The sequence below is a fragment of the Hevea brasiliensis genome, unplaced genomic scaffold (genome assembly GCF_030052815.1).
Source record: "Hevea brasiliensis isolate MT/VB/25A 57/8 unplaced genomic scaffold, ASM3005281v1 Scaf267, whole genome shotgun sequence".
In the NCBI taxonomy this organism is placed as follows: Eukaryota; Viridiplantae; Streptophyta; class Magnoliopsida; order Malpighiales; family Euphorbiaceae; genus Hevea; species Hevea brasiliensis.
Genome location: NW_026614770.1, coordinates 41,659 through 54,472, shown reverse-complemented (window position 1 = coordinate 54,472; position 12,814 = coordinate 41,659). Strand labels below are relative to the sequence as shown.

Below are 12,814 nucleotides of genomic sequence, written 5' to 3'. Positions count from 1 at the left end.
TGCAACGCTTAGGAGCTTAGCCCAGAAGAGCATAATGAGGTCTAACTTTATAATGATTTTTCCATTTAATTATATAAGTTATTCCATTTTTGTTCTAAAAATAAATATTAAAAAATATAATTTTTTTTTTTACCATTTTATTAAATAATCTTTCACTAATGCATTGGCTTTTTGTGTATGTTGCCATTTAATATCATATATCAACTTTCAAATATTGTTCTAGGGGGAGTATTTCTCCAATTCCATCTTCTCATTCTTCTACGGAGGCTTTTTTTTTTCCTAAGTATACAAAGAAAAGAATGCAATTGTTGACTGCACTTAAAAAAAAAAATAAAAAAAAAAAAAAAAAAAAAATCTTTAGATGCATCTAGAAAGCAGAAACCAGAACTGGAAAGGAAGGTAACAGTACATAAAGTAACTATTTCGCTCTGCCTAGAACACATAATAAAATGGGATTTCTAAGGTCAGTGACGACAACAACAAAGACTGCCATTGCAGCCTCTGCCTTGCCTGCGGCCTTCACTCTCTATTCCTCTCAATCTTCAACTCCTAATCCCAAACCCCATAACCTCTCTTTTCTCTCAATCTCCTCTTCTTCCCTTCGCCCTCCAACTCGCTTCGGCCTGGCAAAAAACTTGGCTTCTCCTCCCTCCGCTGTTAAAATGGACGCACCGACATCAGATCGCAAACACACCCCTCAGGTTCCAGATTTTATATCAACCCGTTTCTTTTTATGTCAAAATCTTTCTTATTCGGCTCTAAATTATGAATCTTGTTCACTTTGTTTTGCAGGAAGATGCAGTCTTGCCCGAGCTACTTGTAAGTTAAATTCTTCGTTTCACTCCCTGTTTCATCTTTAATTATCCTATTTAAGCTGATATTGGTTACCTTATTGATAATTGTTTTGTGGATTCTATTTATATGTGTGAAATTTTCGGTCTTGATTTGATAACAGACAGAATTCATGGTGGATATGAAGTGTGAAGGTTGTGTTAATTCTGTCAAGAATAAGTTGCAGACCGTTAATGGTATGCTATTTTTTGGATAAACAATCATTGATTGTACAAACTTAGGTTAATATTTTCTAGGTCAATATTTTCCATTTTAAATTTCTTAATTATGATAAGTTACGTTTTTCCATTTGGGGGGGAATTCCAGGAGTGAAAAATGTGGAGGTGGACATGGGCAATCAAGTGGTGAGAGTTCTTGGTTCTTCACCAGTAAAAACGCTGACTGAAGCTCTGGAGCAGACAGGTCGGAAAGCCAGGTTGATTGGCCAAGGAGTCCCTGAAGGTTGGTCAATTGAATACCTGTGGGTTCTTTTATGCTATTTTGATAGTCCTCAATTCTGAATGCTTACTTATCTTCCGAAGGTTATTCCATTTGCGAATGAGTTAGCTAGACATGTAGTTTTCTACACTTGTTCTGCTTCGTTAATTAGTGCGTGGAGCATCATTAAAGTTGAATACTGTGATAGATGTGTAATTTCTTTATAGTTTGCAGAGGCATTGCCGAATGATTCCAATCCCTGGGATCCTCCTTTCAAACATGATGGATCCAAAATTAGAAGTGGTTCTGATATAGTTTCTATCATTTTGGAACTTACTATTAAACAACCTTCTTTACTAGTTCTACCATACTTCATGCTTCTCTTCAAAAGATGTTGGATAAAAATTCATTTATTGAGACCCCATGTGCTCTTAACTCATACTTTGGAAAACTCATTTGCCAACACATTCCTTCATTCCTTTTTCTGAAATTGACCTTTCATACCATATTTAGTGAAGTATACAGAAAAAGCCTTCAATTTGAAGCATTACAACTTTTATCCTTGCACACATCATTGATTCAATTCTTGCAAAAGAAATAGTGATTAGGACATAAATGTATTACATTTCTCTGTCATTCTCTTCTTTTTAAAGCTATTGTTAGTTCTCATGCTGTGGACGAACATAGGCCTGCATTTGAGAGAGGGGCTAAGGATTAAAATTCTAGACTTTTCTGTTAGAGGTTCTAATACCATGACAAGAAGCCATTGAACTTTTAGATTTTATATAATTAAGGCCTCAAGAGTAGGTTTTTAATATCTCTTAACACTTTTGATTTTTTTTTTTTTTAAATGAAGTCTGCTTTGGTTACACTATGAACTTTAGATTGTTTGAAGTGTCTGAATTGTGTTTAGTTTTTAATTGCACTTCATAGTTTTTGAACCTTACAGTTTTCAAAGATACCAATCTCGTGCTGAAAGTGAGGCTGTGGGGGATATATAATACAGATTTCTTTTTGCAAACAATGTGCATTTTGAGTTCAAGCTTAATTAAAAGAAAGTCTTAGCATGCTTAAAGCCTTCCGAAAAGGAAATAAGTTCAAAATAATTATCTGCTAGATTCATAAACACTTGACTATTATTATTCTGATTGCTCGTGTCTAATAGTTTTTGGTTGTCACATGTTTCTGATTTAGTCTGCATTTTAGTTCTCTGTACAACAACAACAACAACTAAACCTTAATCCCAAAATATTTAAGTTCTCTGTGCCTTCTTTAAATAGGGAATCACAGGAGGCCAAACTTTGTATTTATTGTCAAAATGTCATTAAAATTCTGAAGTAATTTACCCTTGCTTTTGTTTCTTAGACTTTCTAGTGTCTGCTGCTGTTGCTGAATTCAAAGGTCCAGATATTTTTGGTGTGGTTCGCTTTGCTCAGGTAAATATGGAGTTGGCTAGGATTGAAGCCAACTTTAGTGGGTTGTCACCTGGGAAACACGGCTGGACTATCAATGAGTTTGGTGATCTGACAAGAGGTGCAGCAAGCACAGGGCAAGTGTATAATCCTGCTGATCAAGAATCTGGAAAAGAGGTTTGCATCAGCATGTTTTATGCTTTTTATTATTTTGCAACAGATCAAGACTAATGAGTGATACTATAAAAGATTATATGAACATTTGCATGTACTACAAATTTTGTTTTATGATGTTGATTTGGGCTTTTTCGTCTGGGGTTCTGTCAGTTGATTGAACCTTCACAAATAACTAATAAGTCCTAATCCAACTGTTATTGATACTAGTTAAATAATTTATTTTGTTGAAATCATTAGCCATGACCTTCAAAATTTGTCGGCCCTTTGGATCACTTGGTCCTCAATATTTATGTCACGAATTTTTGCTTTATGTATGCATAGTACAGTCACATTAGCATCCCTAACCATATTCCTTAATTGATCAGCCACTTGGCGACCTGGGAACATTAGAGGTTGATGAGAAAGGAGATGCATTCTTCTCAGGTGTGAAACAGAAGCTAAGAGTTGTTGATCTTATTGGGAGATCAGCGGTGGTATATGGAACAGAAGATAAATCAAATGGTGGTCTCACGGCAGCAGTAATTGCTAGAAGTGCTGGGGTTGGCGAGAACTACAAGAAGGTATGCACATGTGATGGGACCATAATATGGGAATCAAGTAATAAAGATTTTGTCACCAGCAAGGTTTGATAATTCTAGTAAACCAACACATAGTTGAGCATTTACACATTTTGTTCACCTAACGAGGTGTTTGTTGTTTTTTACGTGTATCACCTGCTTGAATGGTTTTGTTATATAGTAAAAATAACACTAATAAGCTCGGCCTCTTATTTGAATGGCATTGATTATGTTTATGAACTGTAGACTTTTATCTAATAAAAAAATAATAATAAGAGCAGTCCTGATATTTTTTACGGAATTGGTTACGCATGGATGAGCCACTCGAGTAAATGGTTTAGAATTCCTCCCTAGTTTTGTGATAGGGTCGGCAATCTCGCCTGGTTTGTAGCTTTGCATGGTTGACAGATTGTAATGAGACACCATGGCTTTCGTCACGGACCTAGTGATCTCAACATCAAAGCCGTGCAGCACTTAGCCAATTGGGTGGACAAAGTTAGCTTGAAATTTGTAGCGCGATAAATAGACTAACAAGAGCGACAAAAGTCACTCAAGGAAGCCAAGCGCACAAAGGAAGAGAATTTGGCAAAGGAAAATTTGTGTTGCTTTTGAAGGCTTTTGTGTACGAGTTAGTTGCAATACACTTGAAAATATGGAATATGAATGCAAATGACTTGCAAAGTTTTTATTTATAGGCTTCTCAATCTCCTTAACATGTGGTGGAAAATGCACTTTTAAATGGACGGCAAGGATATGATCTCTTCTACCTTTATAGTTTGGAGGGCTAGAATGAAGTCTTTTTAGAAAGTGTGCACTTCTTTAGCTAAATATTTTCATAATAACTTGCACGGAGAATTCTAGAGTTTCTTAGAGGCCACTTAAAGTTATCTTCCTAAAAGTTTCAATTCCTAAGGGGCTACTTAAAGACACCTTTCTAGAAGTTTTAATTACTTAATGGCTATTCAAAGTCATTTTCCTGGAAACTTCCTTGGAGATGTGGAGAGTAGGCTAGATAATTCTGGGACATTTCACATGAGTCTCCTAGATGCTGGCATATTCTAAGCCATTTCGAAGAGTTCTAGTTGATTTTGTTGCAACCACTCATCCAGTTGGCCCATAGATGCTCTTATACCACCAATCATGCTAGCCACTTACATAGCACCTGTCTTTACCCCATACTTATCATGATATAAATATAAACACACATTCACATATAAGTACACGTACTTCTAATAAGATGTGTTATCCACGCTTTCATTCCAAAAGATCAGCCCACTAATAATTGATTAGGTTTTTAGCTATAAGCACACACAATTTTTTTTTTAATAATCTTTTTTGTCAAAAATAAATAAATATATATACAGATTAAATAAAAAATAAAATAAAATAAAAAATTTTTTAATAAAATCGTGACAACTTTATCATAGCGTAATAACCCTTATAAACACATATCCTACACAACCGAAATATGTCACATTATTAAGGATGGCATCTCATAAAATAATAGTCCTGCAGTAAATCCAATCTTCACATCATTTTACGACCCGCTGCGGAATTCTTTTGCGAGGTTCCTGCGCCAATAGATTCATTTAGGTAGCCTAGACACTGGCAAGAGCTGAGCACTATAACAGCCCTGTAAGCCTATGGCAATTTAATTTTTTGACGAATATTATTGTGTCACGTGATACATATATTCTTGCACTCTCTTTTGAATATTTTATTTGTTATCGGTTTAAATTTTATTTTATTTTATATAATTAAATCATGTGAAAATTAATAAAATAAAATTAATTGGTGAATAGAAATTTTATTTAATATAGTTAAAGAATAATATTGAAAAATAAAAGAATTCCAAATCATATATAAATAAAAAATGAAAACTTTACTCAGCTGGCAAAGTAGATTGCAAGTTACATGGTAATTTGGACTAATTATAAAGAAAATGTATAAGAAAGTGTTATTAGCATTTATCATTTAAAGTTTATTCATGCAGGACATCTAATTAAGTATTAGTTAATTACAACAAAATATATTTATTATTTGTAAGTAAATGTGGAAGCTTCGCAAGCCAATCTATATCTAATCTATTTAAGTATCCCAATTTCCTTGTAAACTTTAGCTCAACGTAAAGACAACTTGGTACATACTTCAACAGAATTTTCATATACTTAATGCTGCTCATCGAGATATTCAATTTTGTCTATTCTTTTTTTTTTTATCTCAATTAATTTAAATATTAAAAAAATTACAAAATTAAACTTATTAATTTTTGAATTAAATAAAAAAATCAAGAAATTTAACTCAAAAATTAAAAGAAAAATATAAATTTTATTTTTTAGGCTTAATTGAAACTAAATTAAAACTTTTGAATTAATGTAAACAAAAAATTAAAAATGTAATAAATTAAACATTTTCAATAAGCATAGGATAAAATGAGCATTTAGCCACTTCCATGATTAAAATAATGGTTAATAAGTTGATAAAGTTTACCGGTCATTGTAACACTATGCAGAAAAACTAGTCGCTTAGAAACTAGGAAAACTTAGACAAAACCTGAAAAACCAGAAAATGAAACCTGCATAGTGCCTAGTAGCAGCAAGAGTAGCAAGGAGATTAGGCTTTCGAGGGCAACAGTCCTTCCTTCTTTGCCATCTCATAAATTGCAAAGGCCATTAAAACCTTAGCATAGCCTGTCATGTGCCAAAGTGTTGCATAGGGAACCACACGAACCTTAATCAGCTCACCACGATCATGAAGGCCGGTCTCTTTGCCTTTTAGTTGTGTGATGACATCTTTATTAACACATCCTCTATAAAGGAAAATGCCAATTTCTTCATCCCATCCTCCCTAAACATGGAAGGTAAACAACTTATGTAAGTTACAGAGAGTTTCTTTCTCAAAATTTGTTACTGCTCGTAAGAAAATTGTGAAACATGTCACAACACCATATTATGACAACATACCAGATATTTATATATATAACTGATACTTGAAATTCACTCTAAATAATCATAGATTGCAAGCACTTGCTATTTTATTCCAACAATAAGATAGACAAGCTGAGCATCGTTATATCTCAAAGAAAAAAAGAAAAACTTACTCAAATCAAACTTCCACAAATTTAATCTAAACAAGGATGAAAATGATGCCAACATACAGGAGAAGGAATAACTCTGCATCCAGTGGCTGGATCCAGGAAGGCTGTCAGATCAACCATGTCTTCTAGATTTAAGTGAATACCAGTCTCCTCTTCAACCTGTCAAAGCCATCTGATTATCATACACTAGGAACTATATTAAACTTTTGATCCGCTTAATTTTCTGAGTCTCCTCTTCTAAGTTGAGTTAGGCTCCTTGTGCAGCAGAATCTATCTTTTTTTTCTTTTTTCTTTTCAGTTTTCCAAAAAGAACAAAACCACTTGTTCAGCAATAAGAACTACTTATGCAGAGTAAAAGAGACCTCACGAACTGCAGTGCCAACCAAATCACCTTTGTCATCATCCAACATCCCAGCAGGTAATTGCAAAACAAGCCTTCCAGTGGGGACCCTAACCTTAGACATGCATGAAAATTCTTCAGGGTTTAGACGAGGCAGCAGCATACAACTAGCTATCTTTTTAACTTGAATGTATTTTCATTTGCACTAGATCTTCAAGAAATTCAGGAAATAAAGAAGCTAAAACTACCTGTTCAGTAAGAACAGCAATAAGTCTCACCCTCAGAGTCCAAAAGAATTAGCACAGCTACAGCTGGTCCTCGTGCAAATACTACACCTGGAACCTAAGCATGTTTTAGTCCTTACAGAAAGATAAGGGGCTTATAGCATTGATAGCTTTGCATGTGGAATGCCAGCAGCATGGACAAATTGGAGGTGGGGGTGAGGTGCCAGCAGCAGCCACGGTCCACCCTCTACCCTCCAAAATTGCTAAATGTCTCTCATAAATTAAACTTCTTATTCAATTAATGTGAGGATTTTCTAAAGCTGGCTCCTCAATTTTGGTATTTAGGTGTAAGTATTGTGATTTGCATTAAGGTGACACTATTTGCACTCTGTTTATTTATATTCTTATTCTACATTAATATTTGCAATAACACAAAAATAAGTGAAGTGCAAATATACTTATACAATTGATTGCTATGTTTAGAAACTAAATTAATAAAAAAAAAATTTACGTTGGTCGTTATTTTTCATTATTTAAAACGAATAAATAAGAAATGCTCCTAGTATATGATTCATACACTTTTCTTAGTTAAATGTCTTTTCTAGCAAAAAAACACACACAGTTTTGTCTACACAAACTCTTTTCCATTATATTTTTTTGTACTGTAATTTTTGCTATTTGTAATGTTAAAAGTGAAGATTTTTGGCAGAACATTTGAGTAGAAATTCACACACCAAAGTTAGGAGGAAGAAAGGTATACCTTTTTCCCTGTTTCCAGATCAAAAATATCTGCCTTGAATTCTAAAAGCCAATACCTGTCCGAACATATCCACTCCCCCTATACAAATGGGCCATCAATGACAACATGTGCAAATCAACGAGAAAAAGAAAGGAGGCCAGATAGTTATGGTGCGGCACAAGTAAGCTACACTTTTGTTTTATAGCAGCAATTATGTGAAGTCATGGAAACATTCATCTATTCCTGCCTACATTCAACGAGATTAAACTGGAAACAGAGAAATTGGAAATGTTGTTCATGTATCCCCCGTGCATATCAAGGAATTCTAGTCATGTTACTCAACAAGAGTTCATTTCAGTCCCAGGAAATAGCACTTCAAGACGTGACGGTGTAACTAAGCATAATCCATAAATCAAATGAGCTATCTCTACTTGATCATCGATTAGTGGAGAAATTAACAAATCTGTAAACTGACAGAGAGACACCTGAACAAGTACTCGTTTTAATGAAAAACAGCCATTAGCTAAAATCCCAGTTTCAGATTGCAAATTCTTTAGCCACAGCTTAAGCAGGGAGGAATCAATAGCATTCCTGCAACCACCACAGAAAAACAAAGAAGAATTAAAAAAAAAAAAAAAAGGAGGTTGGGGGGGAGCTTAATTCTTAGTTCGCGTTTTCAATAAATAAACAGTAGCATAGAGAAATCGAATTAGAATGAAATTTCCTTTTACGTATACTAGCTTGAAATCGGAATCGGAGACGCCAGGGGCAGCAACGATCTCGACGGATTGGCCGGGTTGACACGGCGAGACAAGGGAGCGAGTGAGGGGCTGCGGGGATACCGCCGACATTTGGAGATAGAACACGCTTCGACTTTTGCCAGTGTAATAAAAGAAACGGTGCGTTTTGGGAGTGCAATAGAGGCATTGATGGATGGAGCGGGACTGGAAGCTTGAAGAAGAAAAAAGGAGGAGCTCGAAAGTCTCTACATTCAAGGCTTAGTTCTGCGACACGTGCTACTTCCTTGTGCTATGCGTTATCAGAACGCAAATCAATTTAGAAAAAAATATTATTTAATTTTATATTATAACAGAATTCATTATTTAATTTTATATTTTAAATTATTCTTTAAAATTTTATTTTACCATATAATTTCGTCTTTTTTTAACTTTTACTATTAACAAAACAATTAATCATTCAATTTTTATTATTGTAAACATTTTCAATATTAATTCTTTGTTAAATTAAAAAAAATGAAAATACCAAATAATAAACAAAATTAAATATAAAAAAATAAATTATATATCTTTTAAAATTAAAATTAAATCATTAATTTTAATAAAATCAATATATTAAATAATAATTTATCCATCAATTTACAATTAACAAATTTTATTGCTGCCTTTCTCACTGTCATTAATAATTTTTATTTTTATTTTTATTTTTTTTAATCCAATTAAACCTATTTTTAGAGAAAGTCGATATAAGAACTAATTTGTCAATAGCAAAAATTAATTAATATCAAATTTATAAATTAAAACTAATATATTCTTAAGTTAACTAATTAAATTATTTAATATAATTTATTTTTATATAAAACATTTGTCATTAAAAATTTCATATATATTAAATATTTTATAATTTATCTCTCATAATTTATTAAAAACTACAAGTTGATTTCTTTTTTCTATTTTTACTCTCTTTCTCTCTTATCTCTCGTTTTCCTTAATAAAACCACTAAAATAATAGAAAATATAATTTAACTAAAAATTAAAATATCATAAATTTATTTTACCTTGCTCAATATCATTTTAAAATTAAAAATAAAATTATAATTTTTAAATATTCAACAAATTAAAAACTATATATTTTAAAAATTTTTGAAAAATAATTTTTAAAAAGAGAAAAAAAATATTACTTATTAATTTTATTAAGTTTTCAGAATTAAATAATAATTAAATTAAGAGTAATAATATAATTTACTTTTAATAATTTAAGTTATTATCTTTATCACAAACAGCCTCATGATGGAAGAATTAATTACTGTTTTTTTTTTTTTTGTCAATGATGGTGGTGCTTATATTAAGCCTTCAACCAGTCAGCAAAGAGGGCGGGGCCACATGGCCGACATCCATTTCTGACTAAATGAAACAAGCAATTCTCAAAATTAATAGCTAAAACTAGGACATCATCGATAATCCCTTGAATGTGGACCAAAGCTCCTGCTGCATACAAGGCTTGGATGACTGATAGAAAGTCACCTTCAATACTATTCAGCGCCATCCGATAAAGGAAGTTCTGTCACCGTGTGGTCTGTTTGTATATCATTTATTGTGTTAAAGTGTAAATAGGATAATTAATTAGAATTAAAAAATTATTACGAATTAGAATTAAATATTAAACAAAATTAAATATTGATTATGAAGTAAGATTGAATTTAATTAAAAAGTTTATTTTTTTATAAAAAATGCTAAAATAAAAAAAAATGGTGTTGGTGTGTCCAATAAGAGTTGGGCGTAGTGTCTCCAATAAGAATTGGGCGTGAATTTGGTCTTGGTGTGTCCAATAAGAATTGGACGTGAATTTGGCGTTGGAAGTCCAAAGTGGAGTGGACTTGAAATCCAATAGTCTCACTGACCATGGAAGTCATAAAAACAAAATGATTACTTCTTATGCCGTGTGAGTGCCAGCAATTTTGCATTGTGTTTGGATCGAAAGAAGAAAAATAATGGAATGAAAAAAAAAATGTTAATAATAATAAAAAAATATTTTTATTATATTTAAATAATAAAAAAAATATAAAAAAAAGTTATTTTATAAATAATAAAATTATAATTTTATTTTTAAATTAAAAAATAAAAATTTATATAATTTTATATATTTTATTTCACTTTTTCTCTACTCTTGAGAGAAAGTAAAAATAAATAAAATATATTTATTTTCCTCTTAAATTTTCTTTCATCTCTTATTTTCTCTTTATTTAAATACAAAATAATAAAAAATAAAATTATTTTACTCTCAAAATTTTTTTCCTCTATTATTTTCCCTCTATCCAAATATAATATTAGAGAATGGTATCTAAAAAAAAATTAGTGATTATAATTATTTTTTTTAAATTCAAGATTATTTGCAGAGTGAGTTTTTATTGAACATTTTTTTTTATTCTTTGATTTTATAAGGTAACTAGAGGAAGACCCGTGCTATGCACGGTAATATATATATATATATATATATATATATAATTAAAAATATTTTAATATTACTATTTAATATATTAAAAATTTTAAATGTTATCAATAAATTTTAATCAAATAAGTTAATAATTACTCTCAAATCAATGAACTTAATAGCCATAAGTTTTTTTTTAATGGCTATAAATTATTTTTCATATATAATAATAATAAAATTATTTTAAAATAATAAAAATAAAATAAAATTAAAGTAAATTAAAATTTATTAAATGGATAAAAGGAAGAGAAAAAACTTTTAAATATTAATTTCTCTTCAAAGTAAATATGAGTATTGATTTTAGCGCAATTGACTTTTTAAATTAAAAATTATGAACATAATAACATGTGATAATTATATTACATATATTTAAAAAATATAAAAAATATTTAATGTTGACTTTTCTCTTTTAAAAAATTAAAATTTAATGAATAGGCATTACCTTTAATAATTCGACATGTTTAAAAAAAACTTAATCATTAATTTCTCACAAAAATTTAAATATGCTTGATTCTAATTTAGAGTAGATATTTTAAAGGAAATTAAATTTTTAGTTGTAGTAATAATTGGATAATTATTATAATATTAGTTGAATTTTAAAATTAAATGTGTTGTCAAATTATTAGCAATTAAATACTAAATTTAATTATAGTAAATGTGTTCAAAAGTATTTAACTTTCTTTTAAAATAACTGCCATTGACTTTTTAAATTAAAAAGTAAGAAACTTTTAATGAATGATAATTATATTTAGTAATCAATATTTTTTCTATTATTGGAATATCAAAATAATTAAAAATCATATTTAAAAATAAAATTATATAATAATTATATATCACAACTGTTTAAGAAATATAGAAAAATTGTTATCAATAAATTTAATTAAAAATTGCTACTTGCTATAAATGTGACAAATTTAAAATCCTATATCTTATTGAATTTGTTTTATAAAATTTGAACAACCTTTTTATCAGAAAGCGAACGTGGAATATACATAAATTAATATATATGTGTTCATTGAGTATAATTAATAAATTAATATGATTAACTCTTAGTTTTTCCTAACTCTAATTAAATTAAATTTTTCTAAACATTTATAATAATAATAGCTACTTATTATAATATTAAAATATAATAATTATATAATTTGTAACTTACATATACATAATTAGGAAATTAATAACTTAATCATAATTTATAGAAATTATATCATTAATTAATTTTTCTAAATAATAATAAAATAATATAACATAACATGATTAATATTAACTAAATTAATGATATTAATTATTTATTAATATACTATAAAAAATATTAAAAAAATAATGAAAATTGAATATTAATATAAATTTATTATTTACCATAACTATGAAAATAAATTTTTATTTCATTTTATTTTTTCATAATTCATTTTATATAGCATTCAATATATAATTAAAAATATGTCTTTATTAAATGAATACTAAAATAAGATGAATAAAAATAAAATAACATTAAAGTAAATTAAAAATTATTAAATATATAAAAGAGAGAGAGAAAGAAAGCAAAATATTTAACTCCATGTGACTACTTTCATAGCATAATTTTAAATTATTTTATTAATTTTAAAATATATATAATTATTAAATTTTTATAATTAAATGAAATAATTAAAAATTTAAGCATCATTAAATAAGAAATTTATAAAATTATTAAAATATATCTAATATTTTTAATTAGTTAACCATAAAAATTGTGATAATAATGATAATAGTAAAAATAATTAATGGTAAT

The 12,814-nt window shown here is 29.3% G+C and overlaps 1 protein-coding gene and 1 pseudogene across 1 annotated transcript; one reads left to right on the top strand and one right to left on the bottom strand.

Moving 5' to 3' along the window:
• Nucleotides 1-321: 321 nt before the first annotated feature.
• On the top strand, nucleotides 322-3,716 carry LOC110652652 (copper chaperone for superoxide dismutase, chloroplastic/cytosolic). The gene is made up of 6 exons (XM_021808273.2): nucleotides 322-701; nucleotides 793-819; nucleotides 956-1,028; nucleotides 1,159-1,293; nucleotides 2,635-2,858; nucleotides 3,224-3,716. Exons 1-6 carry the CDS (start codon nucleotides 450-452, stop codon nucleotides 3,485-3,487), a joined length of 975 nt encoding a protein of 324 aa, XP_021663965.2. The 5' UTR covers nucleotides 322-449; the 3' UTR covers nucleotides 3,488-3,716.
• A 2,122-nt stretch (nucleotides 3,717-5,838) lies between these two features.
• LOC110652653 (nudix hydrolase 14, chloroplastic-like) lies at nucleotides 5,839-10,098 on the bottom strand (annotated as a pseudogene).
• Between the last annotated feature and the right edge of the window lie 2,716 nt (nucleotides 10,099-12,814).

Bases quoted from the DNA above. Each gene is read 5' to 3' on its own strand.
- LOC110652652 (XM_021808273.2), top strand. From the start codon at position 450: ATGGGATTTCTAAGGTCAGTGACGACAACAACAAAGACTGCCATTGCA. The intron at 820-955 runs GTAAGTTAAATT...ATTTGATAACAG, and splicing joins CAGTCTTGCCCGAGCTACTT to ACAGAATTCATGGTGGATAT. The intron at 2,859-3,223 runs GTTTGCATCAGC...TTAATTGATCAG, and splicing joins ATCAAGAATCTGGAAAAGAG to CCACTTGGCGACCTGGGAAC.